The 21651-nt window shown below is 43.0% G+C and overlaps 1 protein-coding gene across 9 annotated transcripts in view; it reads left to right on the forward strand.

Moving 5' to 3' along the window:
* Positions 1-21651, forward strand: part of MTUS2 (microtubule associated scaffold protein 2) — a 694372-nt gene that overhangs the window by 541878 nt on the left and 130843 nt on the right. For all 9 annotated transcript variants that reach the window (XM_055359741.2, XM_055359737.2, XM_063697237.1 and 6 more), the window contains one exon: positions 7180-7391. In XM_055359741.2, coding sequence (XP_055215716.1) covers positions 7180-7391 — 212 coding nt within the window. The remainder of the gene's footprint in view (positions 1-7179; positions 7392-21651) is intronic.

Genomic DNA, 21651 nt, shown 5'->3' on the forward strand with positions numbered 1-21651 from the left:
GTTGCGAAAATTTTCCCCCATTTTGCAGGTTGCCTGTTCACTCTGATGGTAGTTTCTTTTGCTGTGCAGAAGCTCTTGAGTTTAATTAGATCCCATTTGTCAATTTTGTCTTTTGTTGCCATTGCTTTTGGTGTTTTAGACATGAAGTCCTTGCCCATGCCTATGTCCTGAATGGTAATGCCTAGGTTTTCTTCTAGGGTTTTTATGGTTTTAGGTCTAACATTTAAGTCTTTAATCCATCTTGAATTGATTTTTGTATAAGGTGTAAGGAAGGGATCCAGTTTCAGCTTTCTACATATGGCTAGCCAGTTTTCCCAGCACCATTTATGAAATAGCGAATCCTTTCCCCATTGCTTGTTTTTCTCAGGTTTGTCAAAGATCAGATAGTTGTAGATATGCGGCGCTATTTCTGAGGGCTCTGTTCTGTTCCATTGATCTATATCTCTGTTTTGGTACCAGTACCGTGCTGTTTTGGTTACTGTAGCCTTGTAGTATAGTTTGAAGTCAGGTAGTGTGATGCCTCCAGCTTTGTTCTTTTGGCTTAGGATTGACTTGGCGATGCGGGCTCTTTTTTGGTTCCATATGAACTTTAAAGTAGTTTTTTCCAATTCTGTGAAGAAAGTCATTGGTAGCTTGATGGGGATGGCATTGAATCTGTAAATTACCTTGGGCAGTATGGCCATTTTCATGATATTGATTCTTCCTACCCATGAGCATGGAATGTTCTTCCATTTGTTTGTATCCTCTTTTATTTCCTTGAGCAGTGGTTTGTAGTTCTCCTTGAAGAGGTCCTTCACATCCCTTGTAAGTTGGATTCCTAGGTATTTTATTCTCTTTGAAGCAATTGTGAATGGGAGTTCACTCATGATTTGGCTCTCTGTTTGTCTGTTGTTGGTGTATAAGAATGCTTGTGATTTTTGTACATTGATTTTGTATCCTGAGACTTTGCTGAAGTTGCTTATCAGCTTAAGGAGATTTTGGGCTGAGACAGTGGGGTTTTCTAGATAAATACTATCATGTCGTCTGCAAACAGGGACAATTTGACTTCCTCTTTTCCTAATTGATTACCCTTTATTTCCTTCTCCTGCCTGATTGCTCTGGCCGGAACTTGCAACACTATGTTGAATAGGAGTGGTGAGAGAGGTCATCCGTGTCTTGTGCCAGTTTTCAAAGGGAATGCTTCCAGTTTTTGCCCATTCAGTATGATACTGGCTGTGGGTTTGTCATAGATAGCTCTTATTATTTTGAAATACGTCCCATCAATACCTAATTTATTGAGAGTTTTTAACATGAAGCGTTGTTGAATTTTGTCAAAGGCTTTTTCTGCATCTATTGAGATAATCATGTGGTTTTTGTCTTTGGCTCTGATTATATATATGCTGGATTACATTTATTGATTTGCGTATATTGAACCAGCCTTGCATCCCAGGGATGAAGCCCACTTGATCATGGTGGATAAGCTTTTTGATGTGCTGCTGGATTCGTTTTGCCAGTATTTTATTGAGGATTTTTGCATCAATGTTCATAAAGGATATTGGTCTAAAATTCTCTTTTTTTGTTGTGTCTCTGCCTGGCTTTGGTATCAGAATGATGCTGGCCTCATAAAATGAGTTAGGGAGGATTCCCTCTTTTTCTATTGATTGGAATAGTTTCAGAAGGAATGGTACCAGTTCCTCCTTGTACCTCTGGTAGAATTCGGCTGTGAATCCATCTGGTCCTGGACTCTTTTTGGTTGGTAAGCTATTGATTATTGCCACAATTTCAGCTCCTGTTGTTGGTCTATTCAGAGATTCAACTTCTTCCTGGTTTAGTCTTGGGACCGTGTATGTGTCCAGGAATTTATCCATTTCTTCTAGATTTTCTAGTTTATTTGCGTAGAGGTGTTTGTAGTATTCTCTGATGGTAGTTTGTACTTCTGTGGGATCGGTGGTGATATCCCCTTTATCATTTTTTATTGTGTCTATTTGATTCTTCTCTCTTTTTTTCTTTATTAGTCTTGCTAGTGGTCTATCAATTTTGTTGATCCTTTCAAAAAACCAGCTCCTGGATTCATTAATTTTTTGAAGGGTTTTTTGTGTCTCTATTTCCTTCAGTTCTGCTCTGATTTTAGTTATTTCTTGCCTTCTGCTAGCTTTTGAATGTGTTTGCTCTTGCTTTTCTAGTTCTTTTAATTATGATGTTAAGGTGTCAATTTTGGATCTTTCCTGCTTTCTCTTGTGGGTATTTAGTGCTATAAATTTCCCTCTACACACTGCTTTGAATGCGCCCCAGAGATTCTGGTATGTTGTGTCTTTGTTCTCTTTGGTTTCAAAGAACATCTTTATTTCTGCCTTCATTTCGTTATGTACCCAGTAGTCATTCAGGAGCAGGTTGTTCAGTTTCCATGTAGCTGAGCGGTTTTGAGTGAGATTCTTAATCTTGAGTTCTAGTTTGATTGCACTGTGGTCTGAGAGATAGTTTGTTATAATTTCTGTTCTTTTACATTTGCTGAGGAGAGCTTTCCTTCCAAGTATGTGGTCAATTTTGGAATAGGTGTGGTGTGGTGCTGAAAAAAATGTATATTCTGTTGATTTGGGGTGGAGAGTTCTGTAGATGTCTATTAGGTCCGCTTGGTGCAGAGCTGAGTTCAATTCCTGGGTATCCTTGTTGACTTTCTGTCTCGTTGATCTGTCTAATGTTGACAGTGGGGTGTTAAAGTCTCCCATTATTAATGTGTGTGAGTCTAAGTCTCTTTGTAGGTCACTCAGGACTTGCTTTATGAATCTTGGTGCTCCTGTATTGGGTGCATATATATTTAGGATAGTTAGCTCTTCTTGCTGAATTGATCCCTTTACCATTATGTAATGGCCTTCTTTGTCTCTTTTGATCTTTGTTGGTTTAAAGTCTGTTTTATCAGAGACTAGGATTGCAACCCCTGCCTTTTTTTGTTTTCCATTGGCTTGGTAGATCTTCCTCCGTCCTTTTATTTTGAGCCTATGTGTGTCTCTGCACGTGAGATGGGTTTCCTGAATACAGCACACTGATGGGTCTTGACTCTTTATCCAGTTTGCCAGTCTGTGTCTTTTAATTGGAGCATTTAGTCTATTTACATTTAAAGTTAATATTGTTATGTGTGAATTTGATCCTGTCATTATGATGTTAGCTGGTTATTTTGCTGGTTAGTTGATGCAGTTTCTTCCTAGTCTCGATGGTCTTTACATTTTGGCATGATTTTGCAGTGGCTGGTACCAGTTGTTCCTTTCCATGTTTAGTGCTTCCTTCAGGAGCTCTTGTAAGGCAGGCCTGGTGGTGACAAAATCTCTCAGCATTTGCTTGTCTGTAAAGTATTTTATTTCTCCTTCACTTATGAAGCTTAGTTTGGCTGGATATGAAATTCTGGGTTGAAAATTCTTTTCTTTAAGAATGTTGAATATTGGCCCCCACTCTCTTCTGGCTTGTAGGGTTTCTGCCGAGAGATCCGCTGTTAGTCTGATGGGCTTCCCTTTGAGGGTAACCCGACCTTTCTCTCTGGCTGCCCTTAACGTTTTTTCCTTCATTTCAACTTTGGTGAATCTGACAATTATGTGTCTTGGAGTTGCTCTTCTCAAGGAGTATCTTTATGGAGTTCTCTGTATTTCCTGAATCTGAACGTTGGCCTGCCTTCCTAGATTGGGGAAGTTCTCCTGGATAATATCCTGCAGAGTGTTTTCCAACTTGGTTCCATTCTCCCCATCACTTTCAGTTACACCAATCAGACGTAGATTTGGTCTTTTCACATAGTCCCATATTTCTTGGAGGCTTTGCTCATTTCTTTTTATTCTTTTTTCTCTAAACTTCCCTTCTCGCTTCATTTCATTCATTTCATCTTCCGTTGCTGATACCCTTTCTTCCAGTTGATCGCATCAGCTCCTGAGGCTTCTGCATTCTTCACGTAGTTCTCGAGCCTTGGTTTTCAGCTCCATCAGCTCCTTTAAGCAGTTCTCTGTATTGGTTATTCTAGTTATACATTCTTCTAAATTTTTTTCAAAGTTTTCAACTTCTTTGCCTTTGGTTTGAATGTCCTCCCGTAGCTCAGAGTAATTTGATCATCTGAAGCCTTCTTCTCTCAGCTCGTCAAAGTCATTCTCCATCCAGCTTTGTTCCGTTGCCGGTGAGGAACTGCATTCCTTTGGAGGAGGAGAGGCACTCTGCTTTTTAGAGTTTCCAGTTTTTCTGTTCTGTTTTTTCCCCATCTTTGCGGTTTTATCTACTTTTGGTCTTTGATGATGGTGATGTACAGATGGGTTTTTGGTGTGGATGTCCTTTCTGTTTGTTAGTTTTCCTTTTAACGGAGAGGATCCTCAGCTGCAGGTCTGTTGGAGTACCCTGCCGTGTGAGGTGTCAGTGTGCCCCTGCTGGGGGGTGCCTCCCAGTTAGGCTGCTCGAGGGTCAGGGGTCAGGGACCCACTTGAGGAGGCAGTCTGCCGGTTCTCAGATCTCCAGCTGCGTGCTGGGAGAACCACTGCTCTCTTCAAAGCTGTCAGACAGGGACATTTAAGTCTGCAGAGGTTACTGCTGTCTTTTTGTTTGTCTGTGCCCTGCCCCCAGAGGTGGAGCCTGCAGAGGCAGGCAGGCCTCCTTGAGCTGTGGTGGGCACCACCCAGTTCGAGCTTCCCGGCTGCTTCGTTTACCTAATCAAGCCTGGGCAATGGCGGGCGCCCCTCCCCCAGCCTCGCTGCCACCTTGCAGTTTGATCTCAGACTGCTGTGCTAGCAATCAGCGAGACTCCGTGGGCGTAGGACCCTCCGAGCCAGGTGCGGGATATAATCTCGTGGTGCGCCGTTTTTTAAGCCCGTCGGAAAAGCCCAGTATTCGGGTGGGAGTGACCCGGTTTTCCAGGTGCCGTCCGTCACCCCTTTCTTTGACTCAGAAAGGGAACTCCCTGACCCCTTGCGCTTCCCAGGTGAGGCAATGCCTCGCCCTGCTTCGGCTCGCGCACAGTGCGCACACCCACTGAGCTGCGCCCACTGTCTGGCACTTCCTAGTGAGATGAACCCGGTACCTCAGATGGACATGCAGAAATTAGCTGTCTTCTGCGTCGCTCACGCTGGGAGCTGTAGACCGGAGCTGTTCCTATTCGGCCATCTTGGCTCCTCCAATATTATTATTATTATTAAAGGTGGTAGTTCTTAGGAGCTATCCTCCCCAGAAATAAATCTAACAGCCAAAAATGCGTGACAGTGTGAGCGCCTGCTAACGTCCACAAGCTCAGAGGTGACTCTCTGTAACATAGGTTACAATTAGCTCTAATTCACTGAGCTGGAAATTGTTTTATTATTTCCTTTAGATTTCTAAAAGAAGTGCCTTCTATTGTAACAGTGTCAGGCACCTGGTACCTCAACAAATTAATTAAAGCACTGAAGTGTTTTATAAAATCACCAGCCACAGGAATAAAATGGAAAATAGCAATTTTGGGGGAAAAAATATCTATCTTTGGTCTTAGGCTGTGTCTTAGAGTTTAATGCAGACAATAAAATCTCTCACCTTTTCTTGATGATGTTTAGTTGGTAGTCATATTTGTTTTGTTTTCATTACTGAGAATGTTGAGATAAAGTACATATTCAGGTTGATTTGCCTACAACAAGGAAGTGAGTTTTCTGGAATATTATGTATTCTGCTAGCATAAACACAGTTTCTATGAAGCAGTGATTTCACATTCTCCTATTCCATTAAGTCAGAATAATTTACGATATGCCATATGTGAGGTTACATGGCAATCTCTGATGACTTTTTAGGAGGAGAAGGAATTAATTAAAATTAGCATGGTTACCCTTAACCACTAGAAGCATTTAGGTCAATTAACCACTTTCCCCTTAAAAGATGAGGCCACTTGCACATTCACAAACCCATTACTCTGCATTGTCTCAGTACACCAGGTACTGAAGGGGCTACCATTTTCTGGTTTGTTTTATATGTTGCTCCCTGGTATCTTGGAGAGGAAAACAGAAGAGGAAGAAAACATTTGAAATATTAGTGGATTTATGATTGTGCTGGTCAGTGTCTGTGTCACGTCCTCTAGGAGTGTAGTCTACTAGAGTGAAGGAAAGAACATGCCTTTGAGATGTAAGCCCATTGTCAATAGCAGGGGTTCTCCGACCGCCTGCACGTCCCAGGTCTGTCTGTGCCTCCCACAGAGGGACCAGAGGAAGACGCCTGCCCATGCACGGGTCTTGGACTGTGGTGGAGTGCTTTCCTCTGTGCTATTTTGGGGGACCTTGCCTTTTCTTTTTTGAGCTTCAACCTAAAAATCACCTCTCCTTAATGCCCAAAACCCTGTCCTCAACCCCAGGCAGAGCTCCTTGCCCCTTCTTCTGTGGCCCCACAGCCCCTCACGTTCACCTGGCAGGAGCCAAGTCACAGAGGGCTTTGCCGGCCATGGTAAGGTGTGTGGACTTCCTGTTCATCGTGAGAGAAAGTGAGCAGAGGGGTTCACACAAGTGATGACCTGCCTCACGTGTGCAACGGTCATTCTGGCTGTGGCGTAGTGAAGGAAGAGAGGAAGCACGGCTTCCCATCAGAGAGTGAGAGGGGATGGTGGCTCAGACTACACCTTTAGCCATGGAGGAGGCGTCAAGTCACATTGGAGGGATATGTTGCAGGAGACCTCACAATACATTGGTGCTATAGGAATTTAAAGTCAGGAGTTGCTAGAGCAGAGGTAGCCAGGGCTGTGACTTGGACGTGACATTGAAGAAAAGGGTCACTAGAGCAGCCTCTAAGGCGAAGAAAGGGGCATCGAGGTGTTATTCTCTGGTGCCCAATTAAAAGGTTGCTAGACGATTATAAGTCTGACTTCTATCTGGATTGATTGATTAATTTCCCATTAGACATTGTCAAAGAGTAATCTCCTTTAAGAAAAAAAAAAAAAAAAAGCTTCTGTCTCTCCAAGCAAGCCTAGAAGAAGTGTCGGAAGCTGGAAGGAATTTGGCAATTTTCTTTATTATCCTTTTTCCGAGCACGAAACCTTGCACTTACAACCACATTAATGGAACAATAATTTTAGTCCCTGACTGTTTTTTCTTTTCAGTCCTTAAAAATGACAAACTGTGGGCAATTTCTTCTCTACCACTTGAAGAACTCCTTGTGTAGTAAGAAGCCGTTGTCACATGTGTACTGAGTGTTTTTTCACAGGTGACTGGGGTTTGGTTTTCTTTCTCACAGGATACCCAAAGCAGAGGACTGCGGCAGCTCGAAATGGGTTTCCGCCCAAGCCGGACCCGCAGGCCCGTGAGGCTGAGCGGCAGCTGGTGCTGCGGCTGAAGGAGCGGTGTGAGCGGCAGACCAGACAGCTGGGCGTTGCGCAAGGGGAGCTGAAGAGGGCCATCTGCGGCTTTGATGCCCTCGCCGTGGCCACGCAGCATTTCTTTAGAAAGGTGAGGCCCCATTTCGTGAAGGTCCAAGGGCATTTTGGTTGGAGGAGAGTGTGGTGATGGTGACGGTTGTTTGTGTATGTTGCTGTTTTGGGTTTGAGTTTTGATCAGAGTGGAGTTTGGATTTTCAGGAGTTCAGGCAGAATCTCCTGAGGCATCCCATCATCTTTGGGGAGCCATGTTTATCCTTAGGTGTGAAAGAAATACGTCTGGGAAGGATCATTAATAATCTTCATTCCAAAAGACGAAATTATGTAAAAAATGAAAGGAAAGGATATACAGGAACATTTTTGGATGTGGGATCTTTGCAGGAAATGGAGCATGTGGTGGTTTGCGTTTTCGAGGGGAGATGGTCACTTTCCGACATTACTGCTCACATCACAACAAAGGGAGACAGGGCCCCAGTACCGTTCACGTCGGCTGTTGATGGGCAATGGAATGTGCTTGGCCTGGGACTCTTCTCAAGGCCATGCTCACAGTTCCCAGAGCAGCATGGGGTGAGGTTCAGATTCTCCTTGTACCCTCAATTTTTCTGAAAATGCAGGGAGGTTGGTTTCTCCTCTGCAAATGTCTGGATCTGTGTGTGTATACTGAATCTGTTATTAACCATGGAGCAGATAAGCGTCCCAGCCTTTCCCCAGGGAACAGAGGTGGGAGCCTAGTGTCCCACTGCATTTGTGCTTGGGGGAGAAAAAGCATAAACATAAATGCACATTTTTGAGATTCACATATGGACCTCCTGGCATCTATACATGGGAGGAAGTAAAAGTGCTGTATAAATGCTCTCCAAATAAGAAAGTGAATTAACGAAATATCTGGTCAATTTGAAAAGAAAAGCAGAAGAATGTGAAGTGGCTCCATGTCCCCTGGCAGCTCCTTTTTGGCCTTTTATGACATCCTTCACCTTCCCCTCTACTCCAGTATAGAAGCCTGAGCTGCTCTTTTTTGTTGTTGTTATTTTCGTTTGTTTAAAGCTTTCAACAGAAAGAGCCATTTATCAATCTGTTGTGGTATTAAATGACAAGATGAGTAGACAGCCCTGAAATTTCCATTTTACCAATAGTTTCAGCCTCCTCCCCAACCAGAATTTTAACCCCAGCAGAAAATGGCCAGTGTGAATTTCATACCTTCCTTTCTGGTCTAGTCACGATGCATGACGTGATCTGGTAAGCTTGCATAAAGTAGCCGAACACCCACCCTTGTAAGAATTAAAGTTACAAACACGTCTTCAAGGAGCCCAAGAGGCCTGACTGGCCATGGTCAAGATGAGCATTTTTGTAATTAGGGAAGGTGATTCGTCGTATTTCCCACTGACTGTCAAGTTGTACCTAAAGAGGAAAACAGGGCTGTTCCTTGAAGTTCAGTGATCCTGTTTTAGTCACAGTGCCTGCTCTGGGACTCTGCCTTCCAGACATCATCCAAAGAGTCAGAACAAGCCCTTGATAAAGGTTTCATATGATGGACAAAGCAATAGATATTGATATAATATATTGATAATATGTTCCGTGTTTTAGAAGTTGGAGCTTTTAGGCCCCACTTCTGGGATCATGGCAGGGGAGAGAGTAACTGCCAAAATTAGGGGTCAGTTCCCTGTAGTTATGCACTTCCATGTTCCAGGAAAATTCCTTGTTGGCCTGCAGACCAGGAGTTTTACTTCTCTGTAGCATGCATGTGGCTCTCAAACCAGAGACCAACAGCGGCTGGCAGGTGATTTGCAGGCATCTCCACTGGACCTCTCTGCTACTACCGCTACACTTGGCATGACATTTCAGCAAGATGGATGGTGGACATGAATTTCATTTTCTTTTCAGTAAATCACAACCAGTAACTCCAAATGGGCTTCAAAAATGACCGTGGCATTTCACCTCCCACACAATGTATTTTTTTCTCTGTCTTTCTGATCTCTACGCTATCTTTCTCTCCAGATAAATGCCAGAAGAAAAAACAGAAGATAAAATGTTTTTTTAAAAAAAAGTTAAAGTCCTAATTGAACATAATCAGTGGCTTTTATGCAGGCTGTCATGCATGCCATGTAGTTTAAGGTGATGGATTTGAGAATTTGCTAGTAATACTGAATTAGACCAGGAGGTGTGACATCGGGTGGAGAATCTGGGAAAATAGAGGCGAAGCAGCCCTGAAACCTTCAATAATGGAGCCCTTTGAAGTTACCAGGTCAGGAGAACCCAAGGTACCCCATGTCACCCTTGTGAGAAACCCATGCATTATTATTGTGAATGAGATCTGGTCTGAGCCAAGCATGCCAGCTTTGAGGAAGCATGACCTGTATAGCCTGAAAATGCACGATCTCTTTGTTCTACCGGTTAGAAGGCCCTGCCAGAATTCCATCCTGTAAGGAATGCACGTGTATCTTTTGTACACTGTAGCATATTTATCTGCAGAGCATGCTCTGGTGGAGAGAGGACACAGTGCTAACCCAGAGTCAGTTCCATCTCTGCCCCCATCCAGTGGTGAGACCTTGAGCAAGTTCCTGCCTCTGTGCACTTCGTCATCATCACTGTAGGAATAACATCCCTGTCCTTGCTCTCTTTCCCCCTGGCTGAGTCATTAACTTTGAATCTCAGTTTTCTCCATTTAAAATAGAATTCATAATAACTTCACAAAGTCATTGTGAGAATGTAGTGAATTAATATGCAAAGATGCTTTATAGAGATGGGTCTCACTATGTTTTCTAGGCTGGTCTCAAACTCCTGGCCTCAAGTGATCCTCCTGCCTCAGCCTCCTAAAGCACTGGGATTACAGGCATGAGCCACCATGCCCAGCTGGCAAAGGCACTTTTTAAACAAATATTCAATCAAACATTCTTTTCTGAGTACAAAGAAATCTGTCAGGATCTACCTCAAGGATTTTACTCTCAAGTGGGAGAAGGTGAAAACACAGTCACAGCCCCAGAAGAGCTTGGCCTGGAATGTACTTTAAAAATAATTTAAGAAAATAATTTTCAGTGGCCAGGCTCGAGCAGCCTGGCCAACATGGTGAAACCCCATCTCTACCAAAAATAAAAAAAATTTAAAAAATTAGCTGAGTGTGGTGGCACGTGCCTGTGATCCCAACTACTTGGGAGGCTGAGGCAGGAGTATTGCTTGAACCCAGGAGGCGGAGGTTGCAGTGAACCGAGATTGCGCCACTGCACTCCAGCCTTGGTGACAGAGGGAGACTCCATCTCAAAATACAATTTTTAAAATAAAAATGAAAATAATTTTCTAGTATAGCTCTTCAGTTGCTTCTGTATATTTTTACCTGAATATGCTGATGCCATTAATTTAAATATGTGTTGGAAGTAAGCCTCATCACTAGAGAAAAAGAATTAGAAGCCCAGATAAGAATCTCCCTTTTCTGCCCCATGCTTTATAGCTCCTGGCAGAGTAGCTGTGAAAGTTGTCAGCTCTAACACAGCCTCAGCCCAGCGTCCAGGGATTCTAAGATGCCACACTTAGGTGCCAACAGCAGCCTCACACTTGTGCTGGTTGCAGGCAGCTCTGCCCCTGCAGCAAGGTGTGTTCCTCACCACGGGCCAAACAGATCTGCTGTATCCATGCTCCCAGACCCCCAAGCGGTGTAGTAATGAGTGTGACTCTCAGGGACTCGCGCTCCTTAGGGTCAGGTTGAATGGTGTGATGGTGCTCTTGCTGTGTGGTTCCCTGGAATGCTACTCTTTAGCATCCCCTGGTGGCTCTCCCATGAAACAGTCCGCAGGATGGTCCTCACCCTGCAGCATGGAGTTTTATACACATTACCTGAGGGTACATGGATTTTCATGTTACTTTTAATAAGATTTATTATACTTATTCAGTATTTTTCATATCTATTCTTGTCTTCTTTGTTAACTTTATGAATGTGATTGTAGATTATGGTTTTGAATTTTTTTACATGTTATTAAATAGTTTAGGCATAAAAGACCTCAAAATGAATATGTCAAGCATTTTTGGACTTTCTAAGCTTACTAAAAAATTAATAATTCACCAACCTCCTTCTTCTCATAGTGTGTATATATTTTAAGGCTTTTATTATTTGACCTTTTATCACAAAAAAAAATTAATATAGAATAGTGGAAAGAATAAAACCCAGATACCCCATAATCCATATTTAACATTTATTAACATTCTGCCTCATTTGCTTTATCTATGTCTTGTTGTTGTTAGTTAGGAGTATGTATATTTTTAATATATTTTGTATATTTTTAATATATTTTGTATATTTGAACTTCAACTTTTCACCTTCAGTTCACATATATTAGTAAACAATCTTTAGCAACTCTGCCTCTACCATATGGGGTGGGTAGGTAGAGAGGATTCAAAAAAGTAAGAGGTAGAACTTTAACAATAGAGCTCTTATTTATTGACCATCTACTATGTCCTGGGCACTTAACAGGCATTATTTTAACCCTGACAACAACCATAGCTGTTGTAGATATCATCCTCATGTGATACTTGGGGAAACTGAGGTTTGGGGAGATTGCATAGTCCTCTGAAGACAACATAATTAGAAAATGATGGAGCCAAGATACAAATACAGGCCAGGCCATACCCAACACTCATGTTTTTCCACTATATTATGATGCTACTTCTCCCTCTCTTCACAATCATCAAGGTGGTTTTTATGTATTAAGGGGGGAAATGCACAATTGCAAACAGGTGAAACAATAATCTAAAAGTTAAACACACAGAAAATGACCTAATGGTTTAAGCTGTTGCCATAAAAAAAATGCTATGTGCTCAAGTGGAAGCCTCATCCTTGATAATGGGAAGGAGTCTTGGAAGAGCAGGATGGAGAGAGGAGCAGAATGTGGGGTGAGTAAAGAGGAAGGAAGAGCGTATTGGGACGAGAACACCCGATGCCTGCTGTCTGCAGAGTGCCCCCGCTCCCTGCATATCATTAAGCCCTTGGTAAATTAGTTAATGACTTCTGAATAGAGATTTAGGCCCTGGGGAACTGTTTTTAAAAGTGCAGTGATTGCTGTAGCATGGATTGCAGACTCCTCATGGTGAAGCTGGCCCCAGCTCACCTTGAGTGCTCCATAACACCTGGTTGATTCGTGGGTCAGGGCAGGGTGTATGTTAAAGGGGAGGAGAGAAGAGACAGCAGTAGAACCCCTTTGGAAAATAAAGGCTTGCTAGCTTTATCTGTTTAATGCATTCAGATTTTAAATTCAGGGATTCATCAGAATGAATGTTGCCCTTGAGCTAAAGCAGTAGAGAAGTTATTACGTCCACCAGCCAAAGGACTTCACATTTCAGAGATTTTCCGACTGAGTGGAGCTCTCAGAGCAGTAATTATACCTGATCAGAATTGAAAACATCAAGCTCTTTGTTGCTTCCTAAATCCAAAACATGGTCATTTAAACATAGTGTTTTGTGCCTCTCCCACTTATAAACGATGCTCTGTGATTATCTTCTCTTCCCTTAATTTTATCTTGAATAACCAAAGGCTTAAAGAAAATGTGAGCACTTAAGGTGGCATTTCTGACAGCTATTCAGCACATAACACAGTAGAGAGTGCTAGTGAAGTGGTAAATTCAAGGTAAATTAATGGTTCCTATGGTTGTTGTTCTGAAAGAATATTATGTGTCACAAAAATAAGTGCCCCCACAGTGCTTTGATAAAAGAACCATGAGCGTCTGTATGCTTTTACTCATAGGACTTCAGCTAAAGGAAGTTTTTAGCACAACCCCCAAACATCAAAATATTCCCAATATCAAGGGACAGAATCCCCCAGATATGCCAAGCAGCTCTTTGAAGTAATAAGAACCCTTGGCCTGTGGTGTCAGTCATGCGAAACATCATGGTCAGTGGAAAATGAAACTCAGAATAGCGAAGTCTTCTCAACGTTCATGGAAGATCCTTGATACTGAAGCCTGATAAAACCCACCTCTGTTGATGATAATATACATTTCACAATAAGGTGCAATAAGATGAGAATAGATACCTGACCAAGGTGAAAACTAATTGCCCCATTCAGCTCATCTCACTTATGCTTTGTCATCAATGCGTTTTGTGTGTGTGTGTGTGTGTGTGTGTGTGTGTGTGTGTGTGTGTGTGTGTGTATGTGTAATTAAATGTCACTTTTTTGAAGGCAGATAGGTGCCATGGGAGAAGAAAGGTGAATTTCAGCTGCTGCTTTGCAGAAGAGGCCTGAGGCTTTCCCCAGATCCTGGTGGGCAGTTGGTTAAACCCGGTTTGTAGTAAAAGTGCATGCCTTTAAGATATTCTGGGATACAGAATTCAGCATAGCCTTCCTGTAGCCAGAGAGGCCACAGAGCAGATGAGGTATGGAATGTCACCTGGCCATCCCACTCAACCTTTCTAGACCCATGACCTCTGGCAGATACCAAAGTCTTCACTTAAATGTCACTGGCGACTTATTTGGAAATAAATGCTGTAAACTCCCCTCCAACTAAACACAAGTCAAAGGAAAGACAATATTCAAAAATCATGACTCTCTAACAAGAGGAGATATGGTTGTCTCAGCCCCAGAACCTCTTCCCTGTGAGAGATGAGTTTATTCACTTTCCTAGACCTCAGTTTTTCTATAAAATGGCGTTACTAAGGGTCCAGTTTCAAGGACAAGACTATAATGAAGGGGCTGTCAGGCCCAGGCTCTGTGATTTAATTCAGTGCCTCTGACTCTGTGGGGTGTTCTATTAGTCCGTTTTCATACTGCTGATAAAGACATACTTGAGACCGGGAAATTTACAAAAGAAAGAGGTTTAATGAACTCACGGTTCCACGTGGCTGGGAAGGCCTCACAATCATGGCAGAAGGTGAAAGGCACATCTCACGTGGCGGCAGAGAAGAGAAGAGAACTTGTGCAGGGAAACTCCCCTTTATAAAACCATCAGATCTTGTGAGACGTACTATCACAAGAATGGCATGGGAAAGACCCACCCCCGTGATTCAGTTACCTCCCACCAGGTCCCTCCCATAACACGTGGGAATTGTGGAAGCTACAATTCAAGATGAGATTTGAGTGGGGACACAGCCAAACCATATCAAGCGTTATCATTTAAATACCAGAAAATCATCACCCGCTAGCTCAGTTGGTAGAGCATGACACTTAAGCACCAGAAAGTGTTCTGCCCTTCCTCAGGGGGTAGAATATGCCTATTGATCCCTGCGGCCCACTCTAAGCATACCTGGTATGGGACCATCATGGTTTTGAAAATATAAGTTAGATTATTCTCTTTGGGAAAAATCATTTAAATAACAAACCTCTGTGGAGCATCTGAATCATGAGTCTGTTTCTAGCATATTATTCCTTGGGGACACCACCAAGTGCAAAGAGAGATGGGGAGAGAGATAGCCCTCCAGTAGTTGCCTGTCAAGGCTGAGCCCTCTCCTTGGTTCCTTTGGCGTCTGGTTTCTAGCAGGAATTAAGAGACCTGGTGGCTTTTGGAGTACCTTCTTATGTGGGCCTAAAACCAGCACCTCATCGCCTGTAGCAGGTTGTGATGCGAGCCTCCCTCCCTGTGTCTGCATCCCTCTGCCTCCTCCTTAATACACACACACTCTGAATCATCTCCAATTCCAAAGATAGGGAATGGTCCATCCTAATCATTCTGTCTATGGTCCATCTGCTTGGTAAATGGATGACTTGAAAACCACATCTCAGCCCCTGAGTTCCAATTCTGGGAAGAGATGCTCACTGAAATCATGGACAACAGAGTGGACTGTGAAGCCTGTCAAGCAGGCAGGGTACCTGGGGTAGGGGCGCCTTGAGAGAGGAACGTGGCTTGTGAAATGGGCCAAGGATCACATAGGACCTCAGCAGGCAAAGGTGGAGGAATTGGGCCTTCTGGGACAGCAGGAAGAACTTGAGCAGAGAGCAGTGCAGTGTGGGGAGAGGGCAGGACCACCCTGTGGAAGGTGAAGAGTCTAATTTGCCTAAAGCTTTGGTGATGATGATGGTGGGGAATGAGGCTGAAGAGTTCAGGGCCTTGAATCTTGAATAAAAGAGAGGAGGCACTCGTGGAGGCAGGCAGGAGGCCCTGAGTTTTGGACAGCAGCTGCAGCGCTGTGTTTCAGGCTGTGTTTTAGGAAGATTAACGCGGTTTGAGATGGATGGCAGCAAGAAAACCCCAGGTAGGGAAAGCACATCTCTGCCAGTGGAATAAAAATCCAGGCAAGAGGTGAGAAGGGTCAGGGGGACCTGGGGTCCTGATGGAAAGGAGAGGGCAGATACAGAGCCTGAGGCTGTGAAGCTGACAACTAAGTGGATTCAAGATGCCCAGACGATAAAGGATGAACCCACCCCACCCCGGCCCCAGCAACACCCACACAGAAATCACAAACTGCTGAGAACCTAGGAATTATGTGCATATACAGCTCAGAAGTGTTTAAAGGGGTCATGGGTTCCTTTGAAGAATCTGCTCCGGAACTGTACATTGTATGCATCAGTGAGCCCTCAAGTCCAGGGAAAAATAAAGCAATGCCAAGGGACCTGTAGCTTTTTTTTTTCCTCCCAGAATCTACTTCTGTTTTTCTTTCTTTCTTTCTTTCTTTTTTTCTTTTTCTTTTTTTTTTTTTTTTTTTTTGAGATGGAGTCTCGCTCTTTCACCCAGGCCGGACTGCAGTGGCGCTGTCTCGGCTCTCTGCAAGCTTCACCTTCCGGGTTCACACCATTCTCCTGCCTCAGCCTCCCAAGTAGCTGGGACTACAGGTGCCTGCCACCGCACCCGGCTAATTTTTTGTATTTTTAGTGGAGACAGGGTTTCACCATGTTAGCCAGGATGGTCTTGATCTCCTGACCTCGTGATCTGCCCACCTCGACCTCCCAAAGTGCTGGTATTATGGGCGTGAGCCACCGCACCCAGCCCCAGAATCTGCTTCTAAGCCATGTATCACCTGTCCCACCTCCTGGGATAGCAGGTGGGAGACACAGTACCCTGTCCCACCCATCCTCTCCAGGAAGTGCGAGGTGGCTCTGAATTGCTGCTGCTTTTACATTAATTTAGTTAATGCTTATAGTTAGATAGAATCAGTTCTAATGTTTGATAGCATAGTAGGGTGACTGTAGTTAACAACAATATATTGCTATATTTCAAAATAGCCAGAAGAGAAGATTTGAAACGTTTCCACCAGAAGAAATGATAAATGTTTGAGGTGACGAATATCCTAAATTCCCTGATTGGATCATTAAACATTCAATGCATGTATCAAAATATCAGATACACCCCATACATAGGTATAAATATGTATCCATAAAAAAAATTCAAAAAATTAATGTACTTTGTGCTTCCTACCATCCTGCATCCCTCCAGAGCTGGTACAGCCTCCTGTGTTGATTTCTGGGACTCTTTCTGTTTGGTAATGCTGAGATCTCCATGAGGGAATTAAGCAGAGGTGTAGATGTCAGGAGAAAAAAGGGAGGCTCTAGAGAAGCAAGCTCGGGGTAGTTTACATACAGTGATGTGAAAGGGATGAGATTCACCGGAGGGTGTATGCAGAGGAGGGAAGCTGACCTGGGATAGCATCTTGGGAAATGCCTGTGCGTCCTTCATGGGGCTAGGTGAGGAGCAGTGGGCCTGGCAAGGAGAGAGAGGAGCTGGTGAGAGGGGTTGTAGGAAAGGGGAGAATCCCACCTCTCAGAAGCCAAACGGAGGGGGCATCTCTGACAGGTGAGAGTGATTTACAATACCAGGAACCAGGCAGCAGAAGAAAAGGTTACAGATACCAGGTACCAGGCAGCGGGAAAAAAATGGTTACAGAATGAGGAAGTACCCTAGAGTTTGGCAGTTTGGAAAGAGTATCTGTAAAGAGGTAAGGACAACCAGCTTTTCCTGGTTCCTCTATTATCAAACGGTTTATTTAGCAAAGTTCTGCCTCGTTTCAGCCCATAGAGAAGCCAACTCTTCTACCCTGTGAGGAGTGGCAATGGCACCATCTACAGGACGTTGTCTAGAAATGATAGTCTGTGCCCGGAGAAAAGAACTCATGCCAAGTATTACCTTAAATTCCAGAGAGTTTTACAGAAAGCAAATGCCGCTCTCCTCCCTTTGGCTCCCTAAAGTGTCAACTACAGTCCTGCCTATTCCACAAACCTGATTGAAACGAGGTTTGAAATTAGGAACACACAGCTCAGCTCCTTTCATTTTTCATTTTATTCCTGACCATCAAGTCACTAAAACAGCAAGAATAAGATTTATGTGGTACACTGCAAGCAGTTTGCCTATGAGATAATTCATAAAAGCAATTATATATGGCACAAACCTAACAGTGAAAGTGTATACCTGTGATCCAGTCCCTGGAGAGAGTAAAAACACATCACTTCTGCCCTCCCAGGAAAAGAAAGAAAAACATTTAAAATCCCAAAATAGTGAAACTCTATTACATGACAGTATTCTCTTGAGAACAAAGATTTGTCATAAGTATTATGCTGACAAAATAGATAGGAGGTGATATTATTTCTCAAATTCTTCTTCAATAATATTTCCCCAATTTTTGTTTCAGGTTGAAACTCAGGGTCAGAATTCTGTATTTATTTTAAAAGCATGAAGGAGGAAGAAAAAGAAAGGAAAAAAGAAACAAACAAGTGCAATAAATAGAAAATAATTACGAAGATGGTCAATAGTAATTCAAAGATATCCATAATCACTTTCAATGTGAATGGCCTAAACAGCCCCAGTTAAAAGATAGAGATCTGGCTAGGCATAGTGGCTCATGCCTATAATCCCAGCACTTTGGGAGGCTGAGGTGGGTGGATTGCTTGAGCCCAGGAGTTTGAGACCAGCCTGGGCAACATGGCAAAACCTCATCTCTAAAAGAGAGAGAGAAAATGGTTTTTTAAAAAACGTGCTATGGTTTGAATGTGTCCCCCAAAAGTTCATGTATTGGAAACTTAATTGCCATTGTAACAGTATTAGGAGGTAGGGCCTTTAAGATGTGATTCGGCTGGGTGTGGTGGTGTGCACCTGTAGTCACAGCTACTCAGGAGGCTGAGGCAGGAGGATCACTTGAGCCCAGGATGCAAGGCTATAGTGCTCTATGATTGCACCCGTGAATAGCCTCTGCACTCCAGCCTGGGCAACATAGCTGGAGACCCTGTCTCTTGAAAAAAAGAAAGAAGTGATTAGGCTGCACCCTCATTAAGGGATTAATGGCATTATCCTGGAGTGGACTCCTGATAGAGGATATATTTGGCTCCTATCTTGTCCCTCCGTGTCATGCATTCACTTTTGCCTTCCATCCTCCCTTCTGCCATGGAATAAGCTACACAAGATGCCAGTGCTATGCTCTTGGACTTCCCAGCCTCCAGACTGTGAACAAAATAAACTTCCTTCCTTTGTGGGTTACCCAGTCTGTGGTATTCTGTTATAGAATCAGAAAATGGACTAAGAAAACACCCAATTATATATTGTCCACCAAAATAAAACCCAATTTGAATATATAGCTCAAATTAGAAGTAAAGGGATGGAGAAACATACACCATGCTAACACTAATCAAAGGAAAACTGGAATAGCTCCATTAATTTCAGACAAGGCAGACTGTAGAACAAGATTACCGCAGATAAAGAGGGACACATAAAGGAGTCTGTTCTTCAAGAAAACATAAGAAACATGAAGGTAACTATTGATATTTTAGGCCGATTCTATTGGGTTCCAGTGACTTGTGTGCTCAGGTGATGTTCAATTATTGCAGTTCTGAGAGTCCTGTTTCTTCAACCTCAAAAATCTGCTGAAAAGCTTCCAGGATTTAGAGGAAAAAATAATTGTAAACACCTGATGTATTCTGAGCACTGATATGCTTTTTATTTTTTAATGCATATTATTTCATTTAATATCTTCACATTAACCCCCCCTTTTTTTTTTTGAGATGGAGTCTCGCTCTCTTGCCCAGGCTGGAGTGCAGTGGTGTGATCTTAGCTCACTGCAACCTCTGCCTCCTGGGTTCAAGTGATTCTTCTGCCTGAGCCTCCTGAGTAGCTGGGATTACAGGCGCCCGCCACCATGCCCAACTAATTTTTGTATTTTTAGTAGAGATGGGGTTTCACCATGTTGGCCAGGCTGGTCTCAAACTCCTGACCTCAGGCGATCTGCTTGCCTCGGCCTTCCAAAGTGCTGGGATTACAGGCGTGAGCCACTGTGCCCGGCCTCTTCACATTAACCTTTTGATGAAGGTATTTTGATACCCATGTTATAGATAACTCAGGTTGCCTTGATCAAATAATATTTTATTATTTTATTCATAAAATGTTTCTCAAAAACCTGGTAGTTCTCCAAATAATAGAATGGATATGACATAGGACTTCCCTTTAAGAAAATTCCAATCAAATATCCCACCTAATTGTTTCAAAACACCTCATTTGGTCTTCTCAGCACTGCCAAAAGATAGGCAGGAGAACTCTTAGTATTCCTGTTTTCCAGGTAAAGAAACAGAGGAAGAGAAGTTGTTCCTTGCCAGAGGTCTCATGATCAGTAAGCTGTAGAATCAAGACTTTGTGCAGATAATTTCTGGAGGCCTAATGTTCAGCAGGGTGATTACAGTTAATAATTCTGTATTGTATACATGAAATTTGCTAAGAGAGTAGATCTTAAGTGTCCTCAACCCCCTGCCCCCCCCCACACACACACAAGCACAAAAGGTAACTGTGAGGTGATGGATGTGTTAATTAGCTTGATTGTGGTAATCATTTCACAGTGTAGATGTGTATCAAAATAGCACTTTGTACACCTTAAATTTATAGAAATTTTATTCATCAATTGTACCTCAATAAATCTGGCTGGGGAAAGACTTCACGAGGGTCCCCTGCCTCCAAATCTAGTGTGCACCTTCCACTTTTCTTGCTTTGGTATTCTATTGACAAAGACGTGAAATTGATTTATCACGTCTAGCAGCACCAACAGACCAAAATATCAATGCAAAATAGCATCTTGACCTCATGCTGAGATGTCTGACTTGTGACAATGAAGAACAGCATTCAGTATCTGCAATGATAAGCCAAGCTCCATCGAACAATTTGACACCATGAGTGAAGGGGCATGGACTAGTACCTTGTTGATTTCTTGCTGCCCTAAATTACCAGATCCTAGGTAACAATTATTATATGTTAAGATTAACTATAAGGTTGACCAGAAGATCAACACTCTACCCTACACTTGGGGACAAACACCCATCCACAGAAGAACATCCACCATGCCCAGATAAAGCCATGAAAGATATTCAGGTGTTACAGCAGGTGGTTATTAAGTGACAGCCACAAGCTGCTATGTTTCCCTCAAAAGTGAAGGCCAAAGCTAGTTTTCATACCTAAGATAACCCAAATTATTTTTCTTCCTTATAAGGTCTGGATTTTTTTTCTTCTTCAGATCCATATGTATGTTATCATCAATAGCAGCTCCTCAGAATGACCATTACTTATATGAAGACCCAACACACAAACTAAGCAAGGGATCCGAAAGATCTCAGTTGAGTTCCAGTTCAGGGTAAGAGGGAGGAAGCACACTCCACCCTGCTTCTCCCACTAAATGCAGCTACAAACAACTGGACCAAATGCATCAAGCAGCTATTTGAGAACTTAAAAGGATATGCAATGGACAGATTAGAAAGAAGAGTTGAATTGAAAGTATCATAAAATTAGTGGTGAACATACAAGTTTTTCTTTCCAGTATTCTCTGACTTGAAGTCAGTTCAGCTTGAAACCTGGAAGTGGTCACCTGGACCTGGACAGAAAGAGCTCCAGGAGAAACTTTTTAGGTCTGACTTGAGAAGTGGGAAATGGAACTCCTAGAACTCAGAGACAGCTAATGAAGTCTCATTTTTCTTCTTCATTTCCCCATACCCTAATCTATGTGCAGCCTTGCAGTGGTGGTAGCACCAACCTGCCAGAGGCAAACTGTAAGGGAAGGAAACTTTTCCATTTGCTTGCAGGAGCTGTGGTCCCTGTTTTTATTATCTCTGTGTACACATACCATCTGTCCACAAACAGGAGTGCAGTTGTGAAAAGTGCATAGAGCAGGGTAACTAAAGGCCCAGCTTTTTGGCTTGAGGACTAACAAGGGGGGCACCCAGGGAACTGGAAAGGATAGCAGATATTGAGGCAAAGGAGGAACGTGGGAAAGTGACCCCTTAAATTGTTTTTGAACCCCTGGGCTCACCCCTGAGCTGTATGTGAATCTCATCCTAACAGCATACACGGACTTTGAGAATTGAACTACAGAGCAAACCATCACCAGAGTGCTAGACTGGCCATTGTGGGAGGCACATGAGGTATGGATCCTAATAGCACTTCAAAAGCTTTGAAAATGGAGCT

The sequence above is a fragment of the Gorilla gorilla genome, chromosome 14, assembly GCF_029281585.2.
Source record: "Gorilla gorilla gorilla isolate KB3781 chromosome 14, NHGRI_mGorGor1-v2.1_pri, whole genome shotgun sequence".
In the NCBI taxonomy this organism is placed as follows: domain Eukaryota; kingdom Metazoa; phylum Chordata; class Mammalia; order Primates; family Hominidae; genus Gorilla; species Gorilla gorilla.